Here is a 26,405-nt window from a genome sequence, read left to right as displayed (position 1 = left end):
TCCTGGTACAGGAAATCCTTTAACTTGAAGTATCAGGGGTTGAACTTGGGATCTTATCTATGTGTTCCACCAATGAGCTGCAGACTTTCGCCTGATATTCTTATAATTGGGACTGAATTAAATATTTTCTTCTGGAACATGTTTTTAGATGTTACATTGCCTCCTGGAATGAAAAGGTTTGGTAAGGGATGAGAAAGCCTAAAAAAAGCCATTCAGTTGTCCCCATCCTTTTGACACACCTTTAAATAAAATTCCTTTAGGATATTAAAAAATGCAACAGTGTGTGTTATGCTGAGTAATTATCCCCCTTGGGAACTAGAATATAAAGATCTTTAAAACCATTCAGCTGAGAGAACAGGCACTTCAACTTTTGCCTTGCAGGAGTCATGTATTACATTATCAGCTGCTTGCTCTGGTGTCATTGTGTCATGCCTCGCAGGTTAGCAGGGTTTGGCAGAGGAAATGAAACCCAGTCAGTTACAGCAGGATTTATAGCAGACCTGCTGTTGCAGGAAGTGGTGAAAAGTTGATTGATAGCCTGAGACAAAACTCTACAAGAGAGCAAGAGAGAGAAAGAAAGAGAAAGAGAGAGGAAGAAAGAGAGCGAAAATGAGAGAAATGTCTGCTGTTTATATCTGGTTTTCTTTTTCTTCTCCCGTCCTCCTTGTATTTCATGAAACTAGCTTTTTTCTTCACTTCTTCTTAACAAAAATGTGCAATATACATTTCTAGTAAAGAATACACTGAGTCTTCAAAACTTGCAGGCATTCCTCCCCCCACCCCCACCCCCATGGCCACTGCTTTGTTAAAAACTCTCAGTTGACATGTCTCACTAATTGACCCAGAGTATATTTTGTTTAAAAAGACATTCTTACTTTCAAGGATTAAACATACAAAGTATTTATTATATAACTTCTTTTAAACATCACATAATCATGTATGTATTGCTGTGTCTGTCAACAGAAGAGCATGTGGGCTACAAATTGTTTAATCCTTGATAAAACACAGCATGCGCAGAAACCCTATGAGAATAGAAGGGGCACTGTAAACTGTGCAACTACAGGATGTTTGTCAGCAATTTTAAAATTCACTTAAAGATCAGCTGCAACTTACTTTTAAAAACAGAACTAGAAAAAAGCATGTGTATATGGTTAACAGACTTCCAGTGAAATCCTAAGCAGAGTTACTCCAGTCTAAGCCCATTGACTTCATGTACAATAGCTATCTGAATACTTCTCTGGAACACATCAGTACAACATTACTTGAACACCACTTACAATTCAACAAGGTTCTGAGGAAATATTTTACAGCATTGTTTTCATGATCTTTTCCTAATGAAACATGTGGGGAAGTTCTCTTATTTAAGGAAAAGGTACAAACTCCAGTGCACTCACTGAAACACGCCCCCCCCCCAACTTTCAAAAGAAAAGCAGCTATGTTATCAGAATGAGTATTACATATGTTTGGCTATCAGCCAGATCAGCAAACTTCAGAACTCCAGAAGCACTAGAGCAGTTCACAGGTCTGGCTGGCAGCCAAGGCACACATATTCATTCAAACAAGATGCTTGCATACATTTGCAAAGATGTGGAAGTCATCACTCGTATTCAAATTGTGTTGCAGGACACAGTCCTGAGTTTGTAACAAAAGCAGGGCATATCATAAAAGTTTGTCTAGAAAAAACTAGCATGTGGAGTCATACAAGTGTCCCTTATGAATATAACTTACTCTAAAAAGAATAAGCAAATACAGCTCAAGTCAAGATGTTTAACAAAGGCAGTTGTTGTCAAAAACTGCTCTTGGTTTGTAATCCACAGAAAGAAGCAGCTTTTTTAAGAACAAACTTCTTGCTGCTCAAAGAGCATGCCTTCTAACAAATTCACTACCCAGCCTAGTAATACAGCATGTAAGAAAAGTAACATACATATTGTACTGTTAACCTGAGAAATGCATTTCAGAGCGCCTACTTCTTTAATCTTTGTGGAAGATAAGCCATTATGACAGAGCATAAGTACCCTTGCAGGCAAATCTCCAGACTCCAACACGACTACTGTACCTTTTGGGGAGAAAAAAACTCACTAAAGTAACTTCATTTTTCTTTCTGAAGATGCTTCGTGTAACCAGTCGCTTGCACCAGCACTTGCTTCCCCCTTCCTCCATCCCCTGGATTTTCCCCGTATCTACTGAATTTTTCAAGCTCCTGCAAAGATCTTCTCTGTCATATTCATCCCCATTTTTTGTTGTTTTCTCTATGTAGTGCATTTTCTCTATCCTACTGAATCAGACTGGTAGTACTCCTGAACTCAGCAATTCTCTTTCCTGATGATTTATATCTGCCCTGGGCCTGTTTACGCGGAAGGCGGAATAAAAGTCTAAAATAAATAATAAATAGGTAATAATAAATAATATTGTGTCTCTCTGCGCGCATGCAAGGACCAAAAATCAAAATCTTTTCAGAAACATACATTTTTGATTGCAGACAAAATGGTAGCATGAAAAAGCTTTAATTGTATTCCATTTGTCCTTAAAAGAATACTGACGTAATTTTTTTTTAAAAGGCCTTTGCAACAGCAAGTTCATGCCTCCTTCATCCATAAAGCACCATAAGTTCATAGAAAGGTTGGGGGGGGGGGGAAGAACACAAATGTCTTATATGATGATGATGATGATGATGTTGTTGTTGTTGTTATGTTGTTGTTGTTGTTATATGAAAATAAATTAGGAAAAAATTACATATTCCTATTCTAGTACCCTACCTTTCAGAAAGTTCCTTAAGTCTCATCAAACCTTACTTTACTTCTTTTGGACCCATCTATTTAAAATTGGAAAATAGGTTTCCCATGCTGGGAGCCTGGAAGGAACCACTGGGGTGGAGGGAGATGCAATTAAGAAATCTCTCCTTTCAGGATCTGCTGTTAGGGAATTGAGTAGGCTGACTTCTCCCCTCCCACACTGTTCCTATTAACTGAGATACTTCTTACATCCCACTCCTTCTGGTGACCATTTAGTCATCAATAGGATTCCCCCCCCCATGCTTTTTGTTCATTTATGAAGTCATATTTTCCTAGCTACCCAAGGAGATCCAAAGTATGCAGAGACTCCTACCTTGTCTGTGGGTGACCTGGTTTTCTAACTTTCGACATCTGCAAAGGGGTCAGCCAGTTTACTATTAGATATGTTTTTGTGGGCTGGAAGCACTAGGAATGAAACTCAGAATTTTTTTTTGTATGCAAAGGGTGTGCTTATGGAGGCACAGTGCACACATGCACCCAGGGGCTATATGTAGACTTGAGGGACCTGTTCAACAGGCATTGCCAATCCTTTGTTTTTTCTATTTTAAAAAAATACGACACATAGTATAATGAACCAAGTGTCAGGAATCTACTTGCCAACCTAAAAGGAAAGCTTATTAACACTTCAGATCTATGCCAATGGAGAAAAGCCAAGTCAAATTGCAGGAAACAGAGGAGAGGCAGCTTCCCAAGAGGGACTCTGAAAAGAGAGAGGCATTGCTCAATAATTTTTACAAGTGAAAAAAGAAAAGCAAGTATGGATGCATGTATAGATGCAGCCTCAGGCAGTTAATCAAGGCAAAAAGAAAAGGACAGTATAAAGGAAAGGAGACGAGCATAGGGACCTGGCAAACATTCCCCAAAGTTTAAAGCTCCTTTGATAAGCATTTAATTCAGGAAGATTAAAGTCACTCATTTTAATTCTCCTGTGTGATTAACTTAGTCTCACGATTACATTAAGGTGTGCTCATACAGTAAGTACATTTGTAGTAATGATAGCTTATTATTATGCCAAGAATGATCCTACATAAACAAGCATAATAAGGCTTTTCCAAAGTGTTGCACATGGTAATTATCAGTTGTTGCAGTGCCAATTGCTTAAGGAAAATGTTTAATTGCAAGCTAAATGGATTGTATGCATGTTTGTATTTAACATACAGCTTCAGCAAACAGACAAAGCATTGGAGGCAGCAACTCAGAAGTTGCCCACACACCTGTAGCGACAGCTCACAGACAAAGCGGTATGCCAACCCCTGCTTCCCTTTAATTTAATCACCTTAAATTTTGTTCAACTAGGTCTTAAGCTTCCAAAGGCTTTTTGATAACTGGCAGACAAACAACAACTGGCAGACAAACAACAACATTCGATTTATATACTGCCCTTCAGGACAACTTAATGCCCACTCAGAGCAGCGGCTCCTCTCACGCCCTCCAACAAGCGTGGAGAGCGAGCATGTCTTTTCTTATGCAGGCGATATTGTTTGCTCACATTCGCACTTCTCCCATGGAGAGCTGAGCAGTTGGTGTTCTTGAAGGTCAACGTGCAGTTCTTTGATTTCTCAGGCGTGGACTTCCAGAGAGAATGAAGTGAGCCCTCCTTGTGGCCTGCATCCTCTGCGAGTCTATGACCTGGGGAATAGCGCTCTTCCCATAATTAAAATTAGGTAGAACACCAGCATGAGGAGGGTGGAACTCAGTGGCAGAAGGGATGTGTGTGTGTGAGATTCTCTGGTGTGGAGATAGGGAAGAATGGAGAGTGGCTGGCCAGCCAGCTCTGGGGGTGATGGAGGCTTTAGGGCTGTGTGTCTTTGCTTCTGCTTTGCTTTCCCAGCGATGAACTTGCATCAGGGGTGCATGCCTGTGCTGTGTGGCACCCACCCTGTGCATAAGTGCCCCTAGGGACAAAGTTTTAAAAGTTCTTGTCACAGGGAAGAATGGAGAGTGGCTGGTCAGCCAGCTCTGGGGGTGATGGAGGATTTGGGAGTGCGTGTCTTAGCTTCTGCTTTGCTTTCCCAGGGATGAGCATGCATTAGGGTGCATGCCTGTGCTGTGAGGCACCCATCCTGTGCATTATTGCCCCTGGGAAGCAAAGACAGTAAAGTTCTTGTCATAGGGAACAATGGAGAGTGGCTGTCCAGCCAGCTCTGGGGGTGATGGAAGATTTGGGTGTGCGTCTTTGCTTCTGTTGGGCTGTTGGGGGGTGGATTGTGAGTGGGACTGTGACTGTGGCCATTGGCAGCCACAATCCATGTGTTTCTGCTGTGCGGGAGTTTCCCCCCCAGTAGAAATATGGTGTTGTGTGATGGAAAACACCTTTGAGGGGGCATAAAATAGCCCCTCAAAGAGCAATCTCCCTGAAACTTGGGGGGGGGGGGGCTGGGGAGGAGAGGTAGGAGCAGGTCCCCTTAAAATTGGGTGCATTTTGCTTGCAAAATGCCACCCCAAATCACCTAGAAAGCCCCCTTGTTTTTCCCCATAGGGAATAATGGAGAGTGGAGGAGGATGGAGAGTGGAGGAAAGTAATGGGAATGGGAATAATGGAGAGTGGAGGAGTACCAATCGTTCTGAAACTTGGGGGGTCATTAGAGGAGAGTTAGGAGAAGGTCTCCAACAAGTTTGGTATGCTTAGGAAAGAAAATCCCCCCCACCCCCGGAAAGCTGGGAGCATATTCCCCATTGAAAATAATGGCCGAATCTTTCCTAAGCATACCCTAAGTGACCCAAATCGCGATTTCCGAAGTGGCTTGCCACTTCAGGAATTGCTTGATTCTGAATGTTTTTCTCAATTTGGGTAAACCAAATCAGGAAAACCAAATCACCCTGGCACTGCACACCCCCAGGTGTAAACATTTTTCCTGCGTAAGAGCATGAAGACTCATACATATCTACATACATAACGTTATGAGTTTAGCTTCATTTCTACAAGAAACAGGAATAGATTGCACATATTTAGCTCCAAATGTTATTATATTCCCAGCTGCTATAGAAAAAATACTGCCTTGTAAGTCACGTTTGTTTAATTCAGACAATAGATACTAAACTTTTTAAACATTCATTAGTCCAGTGATTCTCCTGAGCAAGCCTGGCAGAAGCCTAGGATCCATATACGATGCTATGTTAATCAGTATAGCATACTGAATTATGGGAAGCCATAACAGGATAGGAAGCAACCACATTAGCAAAGGGGGGGGCACCTTTGAAGCACGCTAAATAGTAGGGTATATCAGATCACCTTGGTTTTGCATATGTGTATTGCTTTTAGAGAGAACAAAGGGTTAGAATGCAAGTAGCCTTCAAAAGTTCAGAACTGGGAGTTATTACAATGGGAAGGGTAATTATTTACAAAGACAAAACAAGCTAGACAGATTATTGCACACAGACACTAAAGGCTGCCAAGAGAATAAATCCACCTCGAATCTGTCCTGATTACTACTATCACACTTTCCCTATATTCCTGAGAGGGATGTGTCTGCAAATCTTATGCCTTCTCAAGCCTTGATGTTATTATCAACATTTCACCGTGTTAGATAACTCTAAAACTGAGTAGGTCTAATCATGCCTTTGGCAATTTAGCACAAACATTTGCCTGCCCACTGGGCGTGTTTTGTGAACACTGAAAATCTTACAGTTTGAAGTGACAAAGCATATAAAAATCCTCCTTTATCATTACAGACAGCCAATGTTATTTAGCAAATCCTTATTGTTTAATATTTTATCTGAGATTTGAGGCCACCATGCCTATAAGCCACCTCCTATAAATTGGAATTCCTCAGAGGTACGGCTGTTAACTTGAAGTCTGGAATAAATCACAAATTCCCCCTTTAATGTGTATACTTGATATTCTGAAGTCTTTAGCCAAGTACAAAATGTAGTGTGAAATGGCATTTGATAAGAGTCACTTACTAAACAAGGGACAGAATTCTCTTCATGCTGAAACAGCAATGCAATCAGAGAATTTTAGTCCTCGAAACAAATTATTAATTTATCCCCATGTATATTAACTTGATCTTCTATGATATTCAAACACTTTCCTAAAGGTAAAACCAGAATGGTATAATGGTTGTATTTGGACTGGAGAGACATGTGCTCAAATCCTTAGCTATGAACCTCACAGAGTGACTTCGGGGCAGTTGCTATCTCAGTCTGGTTGGTTTGGAGGATAAAATGAAAGATACACCAATCACATACACCAAGGCAGAATAGCAAGATAACACACAAGACTGTATTAGTGGTTTTCACTATCTACCCCTTCAGGGAACTCTTTCTGGATTCATGTTTCTCTTCAGGAACTTGTGCATGTTTTGCATGCATTCTTCGAAGTCAGTCAGACCTGTTGGGTGACACAGTCACCCTATACGAGCTGAGAGTGTTCCTTAATACACAACCAATCACTGGCCTGAGAATGAACATATTATGGAAATATCTGCAATTGTGCCCAAGTTATTTTTCCAGTTTTTAATCTTTCCACTGAGGAATCCCTAACAACCTTTCAAAAATGAACCCCAAAACTTCCAGGAATTACAGGAATAGACTATATCATCCACAATTATAGCAAGCTACAAGTACAATCCAGGAACACAAAAGGGCAGTATGGCAGAAGTGCATGAACAATATGCACTTTAAGAGAGCATCTAAGCATATATTCAACATCTATGTGGAACAAGGAAAAAAATTAATCACATAAGCAAATACTTTGATTCCAATCAATTTGGTATTTATTTATTTATTTTTATTATATTATATTTGTATTCCGCCCTCCCTGCAAGCAGGCTCAGGGCAGATAACAATCTTAAAATCATTTTAAAACATTCCATATTAAAACATTAAAACATCGTATGAAAATAGCAGCACTTTTTTTGCCTGGCAGCAGCAATACAACTAATAACCAACGATACAGCAGTACAACTGAATATACCAGCACAGTAACAACAGCTGAAAAACAAACAGTGGTGGGCAAATTTCACAGGCATGAAACCAAACCCTATCACTCACTGTGTCCAAGCAACTGTCTTTAAACATCTTCATCAAGTCCCAAGCATGCACACCTTTACAATTTAATTCATTTTTATAATGGAATCCACAAGGTAATCCAATCATTGCTGAATAATTTTCTCATGTATCTCCCAATTTGACACTGGACAGTTTATTAACAAGTTATTTCACAGGTCACTAATGAAAAAGGATGCTAGCAATGGGTCATAATAAGACCAACATTCAAGGAAAAATGTTTGCCATTCAGCATGACCTGGAGTCATCATAATTTTAAAACAAGTCCTTATCTTCAAAAGCACTTCTATTAATATTCTTCTCTTTTTAAAGTAGCTATTTCCACCACAACCCTCTATCAAAACACTGTAACTAGCACTAGATCTCATCTTCAAGGCCAGGGTGGCAGCAATTCTTGGGGTTAAAATTCAGGGTCCAAACATCTTTGTTCCAAACTATTAGTAATTTATCCAGAAATCACCAGGACAGTATGTAAGAAGAGGGGTTGAGAACATTTACCAGGTCTGATTCAGTGTGGATAAAAGAATTTGAGAGGAAAGAACTTAAGAATGTACTGTGCTTACAGGAACAGCTGAATTTGGACAGCTGAATTGACATTGCTGTAGAATCAATTGTACTTGCCCATTTTACTTATCACCCATTTTTTGTGTATGATGAAAAACATTATTGGAGAGACCAAAAACCTCTTCTTCAAAGGCTTTAGCTTCCATCATCTTTTTAACACTAAGGAAAAAATAAGTATGAACCATATGGACCAGATCAGGAGCTCTCAAAAGGGAATGCTCCAAACTTCCAAGAAATTAGGACATACAGATTATACACTGTCTCTAAAACTCAAACTTCAATCTAAATTAGGGCCAGATAGATCACAAGAAAAACCAAAAGCAATTTCTCTACAGAAGATGCAGAACTGAACCATCCCAAAAAACCCAAATTATGCTTCAATAAAATAGGAAAGACACCACTGACAACGATATGTAAATACTGGAACAGTCCCTCTCATGCAGAAGCAGGTTGGGGTCAACAACAGGGCTGAGACTGAAATGGAGACTTCTGTCATTATAAGAGAAAGACATCTATAGGTGAATCAGTTGTAGTATTTTATGAGCAATGCTTTGAAACTAAAAGCCCTTTAACTGCAACAATAAGAAATCTATCAGCCTTCAAAACTTCCTCATTTTTGCTGAAGCATTTCTTTTCAGAATGGAAAAAGGTTGAAAAATATGCTTTGAAAGACTGCAACTTTGATTTAATGACACCTTTAATGTGCAAGTGGAGATACAGTAAATTCAATGTGCTTCATTACAACTTCTAGGCCATTTCTAACAAGCATCTCAGGATGAGAGTTATCTATTAGAGTTTGACATTAGACACACTTATTTAACCCAATTAACATTTGTTCTCTCCGCTAAATTTTATCAAAAACTTAAAATATGCTCCATGTTTGCTCTTTAGAAAACACTTCACAGATGCTGAAATGAAGTATTTTTGTTGAGAATTCAAAAACCAGAAAGCTTGGCCCACTGTTACAAGTTAGGCAGAACCACATACTGCATTGGTACTGAAAACTGATTGTGGTTTCTCTGCAAACATACACACACAAAATGACTTGTGTGCTATTTAGCTACATTCAACAGGAACTTAGCCTAAAGGATGGGTTAGACTTTCATGGTATTGTGTACACAAAATTCCATACCATCTGAGTGCCACTGGTTTTAAAACAGCTTTTGTAAGTGGCTAGGTAAATATCATAGCTGTGGAACTCGGATAAGAAGAGCTTTTTATCTGCTTGTTACATTCAGTAGAACAGCTTTCCCCAACTTTTTTGCCATGGAGGAATCCCTAAATTAATTTGTCAAATCCTGAGGAACCCCTACCTATGAAAACATTTAGAGGCCAAAAAAAGTGGAGGGTGGCATATAAAGCAGGGACCCCAAACTCCTACTTGGGGTGCTGATCACAACCACCACAGACTCCTTAGGCAGCAGAAAGGTACCCATTCATTTATTTGTGAGACTTTTCAGTCACTGGGTTTGTTCTGAGGTTGTACTCAACAAGTGACTCCAGACACAGGCTAGAATAAAATATCTTTTAGTTTATTGAATACAGAGTGTTTCTAAGTATAAAGCACTCTATCCAAGCAACAGACAAGAAAACAAATAGCCTTTCTATTGCTAGCTACAGCTAGCCACCTGGCTAAAACACTTTAAAGCTTGCTATTGAAGCTTCTCTGATGTAGCTTCTTAGCTGACAGATTCTCACCATTAGGCTTGGTAAAGGAGTCTTATTTCCATGCCATGCTAGTTAAGGCACCTTGAGGATAAGAGGCATGGAAGCCATCCTCTCTTACATTATGGTAAAGGAATAATGATTCAGAGAAAGGAACAGTGTGTAGCAGGGAGCCTTCTTTTCTGCCCTGTCAATGTCACGCTTAGGGGTGTGCACACCAATTTCCCGCTTCGCAATTTCCGATTTGGCAAACCGCTTTGGAAATCGCTTATCGACCCACTTCGGTATGCTCCATGAAGATTTGGAGCATATCAAAACTCTCCCCCTGCCCAGCTTATTTCACCTGATGGGAGGGAGTTCCCTCCTCCCCCTCCGATGGGGTGAAATAAGCGGGGTGGCCCTTCCCACGCTTTAGCTGGGAGGCAGGGGACTTTCCTGCCTCCCAGCTGAAGTTTAAAGCACCCATTTGGGGCTTCCCTGGGCTTCAGCTGGGTGGGGGGAATCCCCTGCCTCCCAGCTGAAGTTTAAAGCCCATTTGGGGCTTCCAAGGCTTTACCTGGTAACAGGGGAATCCCGCTTCCCAGCTGAAGTTTAAAGCCCCTTTCAGGCGCTTTAAATTCAAACCCTGAGATGGGCTTCAGCTGACTGGAGGAGGAGGGAGCACCCTGTTGGTCAGCTGAAGCCAGCCGCAGGGTTTGAAAGCGCCCGAAACTTTCTGAAGTGACCCAAGTCGCTTCAGGAAGCTTTGATTCAGCATGCTGGACCCAATTTGGAAATCCTGAATCTTTACTAATTGGGTCTGATTCAGAAACCCGAATCACACACCCCTGATCATGCTATCAACCAAGAGCCAATCAAGGCTCACTTGCTTAATTGGCACTGCTAGCTGTGTGAAATTCGGGAGCGAAGATAGGGACAGTAAGAGCCAGTCTGTCAAGGCTGAATCTCCCAAGAAGGGGCAGAGGCCTGCAGATATTGGAAATTAACAGACCAGCACATTTTTTCTCAGTTATGTCAAAGTCAGGCCTGCAAAAACATACAGCCTCAACCAGAGTTCAGTGACATTAACCAAGATCTTAATGGTAGAATAGGCCTGTTCCTTACAGGTGGGGAGTGCAATTCAATTACTGCTAAATTACTGTCAAGAAAATTTATTTATAAAAAGCTGCTATAAATATACATGTGTGTGAGAGAGAGGCAGAGCGTATATTAATAAGTGCAATGATTCAAGGGATTTGGGATTTTTGAAGGTATTTCAAAACTTTTATTTATTCCACAAATTCTTGCAGAACTGCTAATGATATCCTGACGAGCATTGCAGTAGAAAGATGCAATGTCCCTTCAGTGCATGCCTCCCAGGCCTAAAGAGGTTGCCAACACAGCGATCAACAGAGGAGAACCCCCTCCTCACAACTGCATTGCACTTTTGTTGCTGTCATGGGCTCCGATTCCTCTGAGAATGAAGACTTCGTGGAGGACGACAGGGGACAGAGTATTCCAAGCTCCTCAGGAGTCAGGCATGTGGAGGACCAGCAGGAAGTGGAACGGCAGGAAACCTTACCAGAGCAGGCTGAGGAATCCTTGGCAGAATCAGAGACAGAAGCTGTTCCCTTACCTGCATCAGCAGTTGAGACCAGGGCAACATCTCCACCCAGCTCCCCTGAACCTGATAAGCAGCATAAAGTGCAACAGCATCTCGTTATACAGGACAGGAGATGAAGTGCGAGGCTTCAGGCACTGAAACAACGGTGGTGACCTTGAGTGCTAGCAGGATGCAGCACTGCCTTGTAGGTGATTGCTTTTAAGCCAGGATGCAGCACTGCCTTGGTGATTCCTTTTAAGCCAAGACACCCTTTCCCTTGTTGCAGAAGCACCTGCGCAAAGACCTGCCTGGCTTTCCTGCGACCCAGCTCTCTGCTCTACCTATTTATTCTCCTGGCTCTGACTCTTGGACTCAGTGCTCTGGACTACGTTTTCTTCCTTGTTCCCTGGACAGCTTTGGCATACTTTGGACTCTAGTTAGGTTTGTGTCTGTTTCCTGCCTGTACTCAGCACAGTTGCCAATGATCCCATTTGTCACAAGACAGCTCCCCCAAGCACCATACCAACATTAGTAATTTGTCAGACTGCCTCATTATGTATTGCTGATAACATTTATAAACAGTACTATAAGCAGAATGCTCTCATACGGTTCCAATTTGTGCCTGAGAATCAGAACATGTAAAGAGAGGCTCCACTTTGACCACCGCTGTCATTGTGTTGAACTCCAACATCTGCTCTCAAACACCCAAACAAACGCATGTTTGAAATTTCTCTTTAAGCACAAACTCTAAGATTTAAAAGGGGACCCCAGCTGAAAGCAAGAATTAAACAGACCTTACACCAAATGCTGCAGGCTGTTTGGTGAGGGTGGCTCAGGTTCCATTCCCTACTTCCCCTGTGGCAGAGTAGAGTGGTCACTCGGCTTCTCAATGAATCATTCACACCACTTCTAGTCTTGGGCTTCAAGACTAGTCCCTAAAGAGCTCTCCTCATGCAGAGTTCAAAGCATCACAAGCAAGACACCTGTCAAATCTTTTTTACTTTCACTTTAAGAACACATGAAGCTGCCTCACCTAGAATCAGATCATCAATTCATCAAGGTTGCTCTTGTATACGCAGACTGGCAGTGACTTTATGTGGTCTCAGGTCCAAGGTTTTTCACATCACCTACTACCTTTTAACTGGAGAAGCTGGGAACTGAACCTAGGATCTTCTGCATGCCAAGCAGATGCTCTACCATTGAGCCCCAAAAAAGAAAGCCAACAAAAGAACATTGTACTAGGCCAAGCATTCTGCTCCAGAGAGGGAAACTGGCAGTCAAGATATTTAATTGCATTTTTATTCTCACTTTTTAAAAAGAATTAAAATGGCACAATTAAAATGGTTTCTGATTCTGCAAGATGTTATTTTAAAAATATTCCATTGCTTTTGTCAGTCATGGCGGGGGGGGGGGGGAAGCTGTGTATGGCAGATCATTGCAGATAGTGTTAACTTGCATGAAGGAAACTAGAGTCAAATTGCTAACACATCTCAGGCCAAACAGCAGCTCCTCAACAGGGCAGGATAATAAGCATCACAGTAGCTGTGAAACCTCCTCTGGCGGTTATCAGCTGTCAAAACAATGACACGGCCCATTCCACACTGTACACAAGAGGTCTTGAAGAAAAAAAAATCAAAATAAAGCAGACAGCCCAAAGCTGTAGCTGAACACACAAATTCCTAGTCCGAGTATAAATAAATAGGTGTCATTTATTCTGACTAGTTTTTCTTCAAGTTTTTTTTTCTTCCCTAACAGAGGGCAGGGAAAGAAATACTGGCAGAAAGGAAGAAAAATACACAAAAGTACACTTGTAATTAGACTAGGAACATGGATAAGTTAAAAGGGCAAGTGGCCGGGGTCCTCGGTTATGGGGTGGGGAACAGTATTCTGCCCCCAAGTACTGAATACCATGGAGCTAGATCAAGATTGCTCCTATTCAAAGATTACTGAATACTAACATGGAAATTCTACCAACAAAATTAGATTCTGTAAGTCAAAATCTAAGCTGCATGACGCAGTCACTTTTCTAGACTCTAGATCTGAATAAGTCAAGAAAATTGAGCTTTTCAAACCACCTGAAATGAAAAGTTATGAATGGGTTTACACATTCCATTTAAGTGGTAGACTTTTGCAATAGACCTTTCACCAGTCTGCTTGGCCCCCCGCTGCTGAGCAATTAAACATCCAAGAAACAAACAAGCACACGGAGTAATAAGTGTGTACAGTAATTTCACAAGTACAGAAAAGCCACATTGTATCTATAGACACCACATAAATATTTAATCTGATAAATTTATCTTAAAGCTAAACAAAGACATACAATGGGATGTGACTGCACATTCTGTTGTCCTCTGGTTCATGCAAAAGAGAGCATGTGCACAGACAGAGCCATTAAGTCCAGGGAATTTTTTAAGGTCATTGGATAAGAGGCAACAGATACCATCATGAGCTGATCCCCAGCTCTTATTCTCTATGTTTACTGTTTATTATGTTATGGTGTACAGTTTATAGTTTAAATAAAGAAAATTCAAATGAGCTGATCCCCAGCACAGATGACAGATTAAAGTGGGTAAAAACGCAAGGGTTATGTTAGGCGCTTTCCTATTTCAGGTTTTGGAATGGTATGAAATATTTCATGCAATAAATCTTAATTATGAGTAAGTTCACTTTTTTCTTTCTATCCTGGAGCTGTTTACTATTATTACTATTATTTTCCTGATCTGCTGCAATGGCAGTATTATTTTTTCCTTTGGTAATCTACTAATTGTACTTTCCGTAAGAACAGCCACGTAGACAACCATAGCCACCCAGGGTCAGAGTGAATGAAATGACATCACAGCAATACATATCCTACAGAGTAAGGCACAATGCAGATATTGCTGAGCTCAACTGAGCCATTGGCAGCAGTGCCACTGCCCGTTCAATGGGTTAATACCTTCTCTTTTCAAAGCAACTGGGGGTGGGGGGAGGCAGAAAGAACGCTAAGACGATGTTGGCTTTTTGATATTGCCAAAAATTCATAAAGGCACCTGCCCCCTTTCTGATTCAGCTCAGTGGAAAGAAGAAGCAGTGATGGATGGAGCTTGCTGTTCTCCCATGAACTGCCTCGATCTTCTTATGGAGACCCATTTCACATCTGGAAAACCAAAAGACTTAGAAGTATCTTTTTAAAGAGTATATTTCTGGGCAATGAAATGTAAGGACTTTATGGCTGCCCCCACCCCGCTTGGTTTTTATGCCAGCTATCTAGCTCAATGCACCTGTGTCTACATAACAAATAGCTATGTGCATAAATATATTCAATGCAAAATATAGGAAAAGAGGGCCACACTAAAGACATAGCCAACTGCTCTTCCCCCACACACAAACAGCAATGGTGTAGTGGGAAGAAAATTATTTGTATTCAGTTATATTGGCCCTATGCCTTCTGCGTGTACTTCTTGAAGGGGATCTGTAAGAACAAGAAATATATGGATGGAAACAGATGTTAAAATTTGCATAGATCACTCAAAAACTTCCACAAGTTAGAAAACTATGTATCAAACCTATAAAATTGCTTTGGCTACACAATTTTACAGGATAGTTGTATATTTTTCTAAGTTGTGAAAGTGTTTGCAATATCTATGTACATTTTGTTCTCGATATATTTATATACTCTTCACATATTTAGTGTTTACTGCCTTTTTACTAAATTCTGCTTTTAAATGGTTATTTGTTTTTTATTTGCCCTCTTATAAATCCCCCTCAAGAAGTATACGCTAAACATCGAGGGGCAGGATAACTCAATAAAATAATTTCCCCCCCTACACCATTGCTTCCCACCCCCCTCACCATGAATATATCCCACAGGACAGAATTAAGGAAGTAATCCAAATATTATTCAAGTCAGTGGCAAAATTTTAACAGCACTAGACTGCATCCTTAGCCGCAGAAGGGGAATGTGTTTTTTTTTAATTAAAGGAATAAAGATACAGAGATTTAAAAAAAAATTGGATCTCAGAAAACTTGCTTGGCTCTCCTGTCCAGCTAAAAAGAACAAAGCAATCTTGTGGAAAAGATCACATTAGGGAGGCAAAGAAGAGGCAGCTTGTATGAACTCTGATGACATAGCCAGCATGTCGCCTACTCTTGTGCATTGTGATAGTCGCCATCTGATACACTGCAGCCAATTTCTGTCTGAAAGTCTCCTGGACAAACTAGATTTTACATTAAAGATGCGGCTGCTGGTGAAAATGATAGCTGCACATTTAGCTCCTAACTTCTCCTTACTACAGCATCTAGTAATCTTCTGATATCATGAAGTACTGCAGCTGTCATTTTCACTAGCAGTAGCTCTTCTCTAGCCCTTGTTTCATAACTTTCTTACCTGTTGTGGGATTATGCTGGACACACTAAGGGGAAGAATACACAACGAGATAACCTGATTGGCTGTGCTATGCTGTACAGACCCTGCCTCTCAGTCTGGCCTTATGTAGCAGTATTTGCTTGGAAGCAGGTCTTCGGCTAGGAAATATGGAGGAAAGACTTCTTTCTGATCCATTCCATAAGGAATGCTGGGAATGGTGAATGCTAGTATCGCTCCAGCTGAGGCATGTCTTCCTCACTCCACATAGAAGGCTTTCATAAGTAACTTGCTCTGGAGGGTTCTTATGACCTCATCTGTCATCAACTGAAGGATTAATTGACGAGATTTTTCCCCTGGGGCTGAACACCGATACATGAGAACACAGGTTTTGTTTAACCTTTCCCAATGGAGTTCCTAAAAAGATTACGATGACCTGATGTGTTACGCTATATGCTTTGTTGCTACTTGCCTGGTACAGGGCTTTGGGCTTTCATGATGTACCCAGGAACCATGTGTGGTGCTTTCTTCCTTCATTCTGAAGCTGTAGAACTTCAACTCCCTTCCAGTGACACAAACATAAGAAATGTATTTTTTTTAAAGGCAGCATATATATCTGTGGTATTCATTCCCTGGCCAGGACAGCTTTTAAACAAAAGGTTGCCAGAAAGTCAATTAGGTCCAAAGGCTGGCAGCCAGAGCAGTCAACAGTGACAGTTTCCTGACAATTGGCTTGCCTCTGCTAGTGGCAGAGCGCTGGACAAGATGGACCTCTGATTCGAGCCAGAACAAACAAGTTTTATGCTTCAGTGTAGCACAGAAAGAATATTAATAATGAAACAAATGAATGACTAATTCAATGCATGTACATGTGCACATACACACAAAGAATGGAAACACTGCAATGAGTTGAGCACAGCATCAAGAATGAGCTTAGATACCTGAACAGCTTTCCACTGGGAGCACAACATGGTATGATAGTGGCAGGACCTGCCTTGGACCCTCTCAGTTCCCAATAGAGCAGAGGGTTAGAGGAAGATTTAAAGAGCAGAGTATGAGGGCAAAACTCTTCCCCTGCCTGTCCTTCTCTCTTCTCCTGACTTTGTTTTTATCACTGATTTTCTCCTGGCTTGGATTACCTGCAGAATCACGGAGACCCATTAGGAAACACTGTAAGGATACAGTGGAATAGCCCATTCTGCATACAGGTCCACCACTTTAATAGTTTTTATAGCCTTTAATATTGACTGCACCTACATAGGTTTAATAGGCGAGTCTACTCCCTATCCAGGGCCAGAGAGTGCCATTTAGCTTGATGTCACCAACAGGCTTTCCTAACTTCAGAACAGGAGGGGAAGTGGGTTGAGCCACCCTATTCCTTCTCCCCTTCCTGGACAACAGCTCTTTTACTCTCTCTCTGACTCCAAGCTAAGTCTTGTTCTTCCTTCTCTGCCATTCTCCAAGCTTCTTATTTCTCCTTCTGAACCATACCCCTTCAGCCCCGCCCTCTCTGGCCCTGCTTGAGGGTAACTGTCTTTGTCCCAGGCCACACCCCCTAGTTTGCCAGTTGCTTCTCCCTGACAGAGGCTCTCGAGCAAATAGCTCTTGTCAGGGCATGGCCGCTCCCAGACATCAGGTATATGGCCTGACCTCAGCCAGGTTCTGGCCCATCCCAGACCCACCCTCCTGCCTGAGGCTTTTGTTTAGCCTGTCTCCTTCATTACGGTCCTACTGGGTGGGCACAGGCTTTCCCGCCTGTCCATGGCAGGACCCATCCCTGACCAGGCCATCAGGTTTCTCTTGTAGCCAGTCCTCACTCCTGCTAAGTTCCAGAACCTAAGAGCCCACTCTGGAAGACACTACCATCGACTCTGGACTCTTATGCCCCGCTGGGGCCTCTGCTGGGTGGGCTACACTTTACATGGCACTAGTTGCTCACAGCTTCCTTGCCAACCAACCAAGGGGACCAACCTCACCAGGCTATGAAATTAATGCTTTACAATATCCATTATAACACCTCAATAATTAATAAGGTTCCCAGGGCTGCCTCTCTTTCTGTTTTCCAGTGGTCACAGCCTCCTGTCTGGCTGGGGATTGGGAAAGTCAGGTGTTGGGGCCATGGCAACAGCTCAGGGACTGCTCCTGAGTCCAGGGGTGGAGGAATTTTCCAAACAAAACATAATCGTCATGAGACCCAAGACTTTCACGTAGTTACTGGCCTGTTTTACCCCCTTTCAATGTACGTAGTAGCACAAACTCCTGAGCCCCAAACATGTGAGTCTTATAACTAGGCAGCACTTAATGTGATCTACAATTAACTTCAGAGAAGTCAGTTGACCTTGGTTCTCTTTATAAGGAGTGTGAGAAGAAAGCTAGTTGTCTCTTATCTTGTTTAGACAGAGTAGAATGAGATCCAAGCCTCCCATCAGCCTACGAACCGGCTTCATTCTTACAGACATTTTCAGGAAAAAAGATGGTAAGAACATAGGAAGAGCCAGGCTGGATCAGACCAATGGTCCATCTACTGCAGGATCCTGTTTCACACAGTGGCCAACCAGTTGTCCTGGAGGGCCAACAGAATGTAGAGGGTAAGGCTTTTCCTGGTTGCTCCCTCCAAACACACACATTCAATGGTTTACTGCCTCTGTACATGGAGGTTCCCTTGACTCACATTACAAAAAAAAAAAATTGACTCTGAAACATTTAAGTTTACACATGCAAAATGGTCCCCCAAAGCACAAGGACTTGAGCCAACCTTTGTGTTAGCTGACATAATGAAAGATTAATCCGTTGCTAGGGCTGATCAGAGTTTAAATTGTGGCTGTGTTCTTGTGTACACAGTAGGTAAACAGAAAGAAAAAAGCCTGAAGTCTCCTTTCTTTTAATCTTAAGAATTCTGCATAAACACAAGTGAGCGCTACAGAACTGTAATTCCAAGCAGTTATCAGAAATCGGTTTGTGCTTGCTCATTCAATGGTAAAAAATTGGTCTAGCCAAACTCTAATGAATGGTCTTTCTCTTGGCTGTCACCTGGGCATCTCTCTTTAGCTGCTACCTCAATCCCTAGGCATTAATCTAGAGAACTGCTTGCTGTGGTAGGGAATTCCTGGAGTCCATCTGACAGCAGGAGGACAAAGTCCACCTGAACTGTAGACTATCATCTCAACGCAACATCAAAGAACACATGAGAAAGGAACATTTGCCCTTCCCCTCCCTTCTCTGCTCACCCCAGTTAGGTGGCTGATAGCAGAATTGTTGCCGAAGGGTGTCAGACTGAGAACAGAACAGAAAGATGTCATTTGCATGGAGAGCAACTTCCCCTCTTTGATCACAGCTGCACACTGCACCTGCTTAAAAAAAAGAGGCAACAGCTATACAAGCTACATGTCGTCCCTGTAGTCAAAACAGGAGGAAACAGCAGAGAAGTGCTGACTGAAGAGAGATGACATGAATCGCTGACACACACACACACACACACACACACACACACCCCTCTACAAGCTGATGGCAAACTGCCTCCTGCGCTGCAACTTCAGAGAAATCAAAGTAGGAACCTGAAGGGAGAGGCAGAGCCTTTCTTCTCTCTCCTCTCTACCTATGGCAAGGTGCATCATTCAGACACAGCCTCAAGGAACTGTAGCAAAGAAAAAAAATCATGGAACAAACAGTGGGAGGGGGGGCCTTCAAAGGAAACGTGAGTAAGCGGCTGGGAAGACAGCTTAAATCTCTAGTTTAAAAGCTATGTTTTGCAAGGCTGCTAAAACATATATAAAGACAAATGTCTGGCATTGTCTTCTCCCGTCTGTCACTTTCCAGCCCACAGGGCAAATGTGCTGCTCCTCCAAGCCTGTACGTTTTATTACATAGCCTCTTACTCACAAAATGCCCCTAGTGTGCTTGTGGCTTTTTAAGACCTATTGCAATGACAGGCTGAGGGCATAGATAGAGTCACTGTCTATATTAGAGGCATTATGTTTTAGTAGAAGAGAAAGTAATGGAAAAATTAAGGTAATTAATGCCAATTAACGTTTTAAAATTTAGAGATTCACACAAGCTGGAATATTAAAATGTCCAAAATTTATTTCAAGTTCTTTCATCACAGAGCTCAATGCCACATACATAGGGTTTCCTATGAAGTCTCCTATCCAGACAACGAAGATCTCATATGCCTTTTTGTCTCCAGCAAGGTTGCTGAATCATGAGCCCACTACTCCCGTAGTCCGGAACCAACCAGTAGTGGTTAAAAATGCAGACTGTAATCTAGGAACGCTGCCTTGGGTTTGGGGAGCATCCCCTCATAAGATGCCTTCACGGGATTCCAAATGACATCTTGAACATTTTGCGGTTACTCAACATTAAAGAATTTTTCCTTGCACCATTTGCTGTTCCTTTTTCATCTTGAACACCCTCCAGTTTAAAAAGCCATTTGGGGTAAAAGCTTTAAAAAGAGGGGAACTCCAGATAAATAGCACATGTGCACTTGCAATGCTTTGCAAGGCCCCACTGCCCTAGGCAGGACAGAAAAGGTAACAGCAGTTCCCAAGGTTGTGCCTCCTTTGAAGGATGCAGCATTCACTCCATCAGAGCAGCAGAATTCTTCTGGACCCTACCTGTAAGCAAGAATCAACTATTTCATTGCATTTTATGTGAGCCTCAAACTGGGGAGGAATGTCCCTGCTCAACTACCCATCAATGAGTGCAGGGGCTTTATTTCTATGTATCATAAAAATGGTTCTGTGCATTACCAGTTTTGCAACATGGCTTGTTTGTGCTCTTCCGGACCCAATTCAAGCTGCTGATTCTTTGCCTTTGTCTTTCATGGCATGAGAACATACCTTGGAGATGGTGTCTCTCTCTATGAACTCTCCAAGCCAGTTAAGACTTTACTCATTTTGCCCTCCATAAGATAAAGCCCTCAAGCTCTGGCTGCAGGACTTTTGCAGCAACTTTCTTGAAGCTCTGGAATAGACAAACTCCTTCCTTCTGAATTTCTAAAAGGGCAATATTCAACTATTTTGGATGGCCTTTGGAGGCAGATTTGATGGAAGGGATACAGCTGTAGGTCAACTTTTTTGGCTGCTGAATATTATCTTTATGGCTTTAAATATGGTTTTATTTAAACTGCATTTTATGTACACTCCCCTGCATTTCGGAAAGGTGGTACGTAAACCATTCCCTTCTCCTTCCCAAAAAGCAGTCTAGAAGTTTAAAGGGAGGAGGGGTAACTGCTGAGTAAACTTCTACCTCCCACCTGTGGATCTTCAGGAACTGCATAGGGCTCTCTCTCACTATCTTATTTAACCTAGCAGACAAGCTCAGACTGAGAAACAGATTAATCTACAAGTTGCCTGCACAAAGAAACGGTAGTTTGCAGATATCTGGGAAAATTCTTGGTGACCCCTAAGGGATTTAAATAGCCAGCTTCCTTTCAGAATGGGCCTCTGGTGTGTGATGCTTGGAAGACCAGGGCGGAAGCCTTAAGCAAACAGCTTGGGCATTAGAGCAACTTCATCCTTAAGCTCAAGCAAGCTGACTGAAGCCTAGCTGAAAGGGTAGATTCAGGAAAACTAATTAACTGAGTTATTCGGTGTGCCGAAGCAGCCTTCATTTGCAGACCTTCCTCCCAGGCTATACAAATATGGGTTGAAACCGACCACTGGTCACACACATTTTTAATACAGCACATGCTCACCAAAACAGGATCTGGATCATTTCAGTTTAATGATCCTATGCACAGTCAGTGAGACAAACGGATTAAAGTGTTACTGTTAGGCCCTACTTTCCAAATGCATCTGGATAAAAGTTTTTAAGGATACTCTACGGGTCTAAATGGAAAGAAGTTATTTTCAGGCACTCCATCTCTATTAAGCCACAAATGCTGGCAGCATACCACATGGATTGCTGTGGGAACCACGAGTGTACTCCTTAAACCAAATGTGTACAATATGAAAACACATGCACATACTTCACCAAAATCTGATTTCCAAGAACGTGCTTGTATTAATTCAGGACTTAGAGGGATTCGCTGCAAAGAAACCTCACTTGTGTTTCTTGAAGAAAACCATGTATATTTTTGCCTTATTCCCTGGCTTTGTAGACCATCATTTTTAGGTGCTCCAGGCAGCAGTTTAGCATCACAACCACTTTGTAAAGTAGGCCAAGCCATATGTGATGACAGTCATCAAGTGAGCTCCACATTCAGGATTTCCCAAAGCTCAACCAAACATATGGTAGACTGTTCAGCATACTAGAACAGATCATCTGAGCCAATTTTATTTTGTCATCATAGTCATTTATCATTGAAGCCACAGGCCACAGCAAAGGTCATTATGCTCATAAGAGACAGCTAGAAAGCTGTAAATAAAAGTGACATAATTGTAAAAACAAAAAAGGACACTACTGTAGCCACTAAAGGAGATTCCACAAAAATAGTCATGTTCAATAAAAACAGGTTTTACTTACCATAACTGTTGTTCATCTAGGTCTTCCATGCAGGCACACATGGGACTGTGCACGCGCGGGCCTGCCAATACCGGAGATTTTTATAGCTCAAAGCCACTAGGGGGCGCTCCTGCCTCTAAGCGCGCATGCGCGGCTGCTTTCCCGCCGAAATGGCTCCTAAGAGGTGGAGCGCCCCTCACATACCCTCAGTTTCTCTTTCGCCGCCCCCAACAAGGTAAGTACCAAGAGAGTCACCGGGGAAGGAGGGAGGGCATGTGTGCCTGCACAGAAGACCTAGATGAACAACAGTTATAGTAAGTAAAACCTGTTTTTCATCTACGGTCTTCCTGTGCAGTCCCACATGGGAAGATTACAAAGCTTAATACCTGGGTGGAGGTGACGCCAAAGCATCACTCAAAGATGGAGTATAGAACTGCCGTGCCCACCGCTGTCTCCTTTCTATCTAGGATGTCCAGCGCATAATGCTTCACAAAGGTATCCGCCGAGGCCCACGTCACTGCTCTGCAAATGTCATGGAGAGGAACACCTCTGAGGAGAGCCGCTGACGATGCTTGCGACCTGGTGGAATGGGCATGCACTTCCAAAGGACAAGGTAAGTTAGCAGCAGTAGAACAGGTCAGTATAGTCTGGACCACCCATCTAGAGATAGTCTGAGACAAGGCTCTTTTACCCTTATTCTGTCCCGCAAAGCAGATGAATAAATTAGAATCAAGCCAAAACGGCTTCACCCTATCCAAATAAAACAGAACGGCCCTGCGGACATCTAGGCAATGGAGGGCTTTCTCTGCCTCTGAAGTCGGAGCCGGAAAGAAAACTGGCAGCACCAGCTCCTGGGACAGGTGAAAACGTGACACTACTTTGGGTAAGAACTCAATCTTAGTACGAAGAATAACCTTCTCAGGATGTAGCTTCAAATAAGGAGGTTCGCAGGATAACGCTGCTAACTCCCCCACCCTCCTGGCCGAAGTGGCCGCAACCAGAAAGGCCACCTTCATAGACAAAAAACGCAACGGACAGGAGGCTAAAGGCTCAAACGGCTTGGACATTAAACGAGTCAGAACCAGGGGCAAAGACCATTGTGGAACCAGAGCCCGAATTGGAGGGAACAAATTATTCAACCCTCGCAAGAACAATTTAGCAGAATAGTGGGAAAACAGATTTTCTGTCAACCGGAGGGTGAAAGGCAGAGATGGCTGCCAGATAAACCTTAACTGAAGAATTGGTCAAACCCTTCTGTTTCACCTCCCACAAGAACTCCAAAATATCAGAAAGGGAGGACTGAAAAGGGTCCAACTCCCTGTGCCTATACCAAGCAGAAAACTTATCCCACTTAAGGGCATAGGACTGCCTAGTAGACAGACGTCTAGCATTTAGCAAAACATTAGTCACAGCCGAGGAGAAGGCACCCCCGGTCTGATCAACCAAGCTGTCAGTTTGAGTTTCCCAATGTCGTGGTGAAGTACCCCCCCCCTCGCAGGACAGGAGGCCTGGAACCACCGGGAAACCAACTGATTGAGTCCGAAGACTCAGGAGAGAATGGAACCAGGGTTGCCTCGGCCAATATGGGGTCACCAAAATGACTGACGCCCTGTCCCTCTGGATCTTGCTGAGGACCCGTGCCGGAAGCGGGAACGGAAGAAAGGCATAACACAGGGGACCCGACCAGTCTAGTTGAAACGCGTCCCCACGTGATCCTGGGCCTACGCCTCCTCTGGAGCAGTAACCTAGGGACTTGCGATTCTCCACTGTCGCAAAGAGGTCCAGCTCCGGAGTTCCCCAGCTGGAGAAGATTGGGGCGAGATACTTGTCCTGGAGGGACCACTTGTGGTTGTCCCTGTGATGGATATAGATTTGGAGGGTTTTTATATTCTTATTTTTATATACTAAACCTATGCTTTTTCAGTATTACATCCTTTGCACTTTTTCTATGCTTAGGAGCCAAAGTACTACTTGTAATGTAACCTGTAAGAATTTGACACTTGCAACAAGAAGACTTGAAACTCTGTAAGAACTGATATACTGCTTTTAGGGCTGCACTTATATTATATGTTATATTATTCTATAGATTCCAATAGAAATCAGTACCAGAGAGCCTTTTGTAGAAAACTGATTTGATGCAGCAAGCTGGTTTTGGCCACCTGTGGTATTATCTTCCTTAAAGCTGATAAGAAACTGGGGAAAAGGACACGAATAGGAAAACATCCCTTCCTATCCACCAGATTGAGACTCATTGGCGCCCTTGAAAGTATTATGCCCAGAAGAAAGTAGGTAAAAGGTTAGACAGTGTCCTTCCAAAATGAGGGCAGAGGAAAAAAACTGTGAAGACTGGAATTCCCCCAAATAGAGAGGCCAGCCCAGAATTGCATCTTCAAATCAGAACTGACCCTAGATATGTTACGAGCCAATAAGATATCAAATATTAGAATACTGTAATATTGTTATGATTATCTGAAAGTATTAATTGCCTTTATTTCTATTGTAATTTTGATGAGCTCAGGACACAAGGAGACCACCTACTCCTGTGAAAATAGGCTCCTCCATTGTTTAAATTAAACAATCATATATTGCTTCATTCTACAGGACTCCGTGGTGTGTGTCTCTTATTGTGATTGGCGAGAAGGACACCTAAGGCACAAGTTTGTGCATAATACCTGTGGAGCCTGCTCAGGTGATCCGCCATGGAATTCTCCACCCCCGGAATGTGTACTGCGTGCAGCCACACAGCGTGATCTATGGCCCACTTCCAGAGCCTCATCGCCTCTGTGCAGAGTGCCACAGATGCCGTGCCACCTTGTTTGTTGACATAGAACATCGCCGTCGTGTTGTCTGTCAGGACTTGGACGGACTTGTTCCGCACGGTATCTGAAAAGGAGATTAGCGCATATAAAATTGCCCTCAACTCAAGAATATTAATATGTTCCTTACGTTCTGACTCAGACCACAAACCATGGGCATAAGACCCTGCACAGTGAGCCCCCCAACCAAACAGGGAAGCATCCGAGGTGACAGACAGATGAGTTTGTCGAAATCCAAACTCCACCCCTCTAAACAGATTAGCATCGTCCAACCACCATTCTAAAGAGGACACCACCCCCCTAGGGACCGACAGCCTCATGTTCTGAGAATCATGGCCCGGTGAAAACACCGAATTGAACCATAGTTGGAGAGGCCGCATAAACAACCTGGCCAGTGGAACCACCGCCATTGTAGAGGCCATGCAACTCAACAGCGTCTGGATAAATCGAGCAGACTGGAAACGACACCGTTTAAGGGTAGAAATAAGCCTCTTAATTTTAGACGCACGATCCATAGGCAAAAAGCCTGCATTTTTAACACCATCCAAGATCACACCAATGCACTGGATGGAGCGTACAGGAGTCAGTTTAGATTTTTTCTGATTAACAAAAAGTCCCAAACGCAGACATAAAGTCAGAGTGAGAGACACCTGATTAGATACATCCTCCGCAGAGTCGCCAACCAAGAGCCAATCATCCAGGTAAGGAAAAATACGACAGCCCTGGAGGCGCAAATGAGCCACAACCACTGCCATGCATTTAGTAAATACCCTAGGTGCAGTGGCTAGCCCAAAGGGTAAAACCTTGTATTGAAAAACACGTTGGCCATAGACAAAACGTAAAAACTTTCTGTGTTCAGAGAAAATAGAGATATGAAAGTATGCGTCCTTCAAATCCAGGACTGCAAACCAAGACTGCAGGGGCAGTAAGGTCAAAACCATTTGTAAAGTAACCATCTTAAATCTACGAACTCTTATAAACTTGTTTAAGCCCCTGAGATCCAGGATAAGTCTTAGTCCACCATCCTTCTTTTCCACCAGAAACAGGCTGGAATAGAATCCCAATCCAGCTGAGTCAACCGGAATCTCTTCTATTGCCCCCTTCTGTAAAAGAGCTGCGAGCTCCCCTAAGATCTCAGATCGAGGGGCGTCAGAAGAAAACACAGGGAGACGTAAATAAGGTAAATCAACAAATTC

At 42.6% G+C, this 26,405-nt stretch overlaps 1 protein-coding gene across 3 annotated transcripts in view; it reads right to left on the bottom strand.

The window, feature by feature from the left end:
• Positions 1–26,405, bottom strand: part of SHQ1 (SHQ1, H/ACA ribonucleoprotein assembly factor) — a 108,279-nt gene that overhangs the window by 4,045 nt on the left and 77,829 nt on the right. The window contains exon 12 of one of the 3 annotated variants that reach the window (XM_054978659.1): positions 114–163. The exons of the other annotated variants lie outside the window; for them this stretch is intronic. Within the exon in view, the coding sequence (XP_054834634.1) occupies positions 145–163 (19 nt within the window). The 3' untranslated portion in view covers positions 114–144. Of the gene's footprint in view, positions 1–113; positions 164–26,405 lie in introns of those variants that run through there. 3 annotated transcript variants of the gene reach the window in all.

Source organism: Eublepharis macularius, chromosome 4 (assembly GCF_028583425.1).
Source record: "Eublepharis macularius isolate TG4126 chromosome 4, MPM_Emac_v1.0, whole genome shotgun sequence".
In the NCBI taxonomy this organism is placed as follows: Eukaryota; Metazoa; Chordata; class Lepidosauria; order Squamata; family Eublepharidae; genus Eublepharis; species Eublepharis macularius.
Note: the sequence above shows the minus strand (reverse complement) of the source record. Positions and strands in the feature narration are given on the sequence as shown.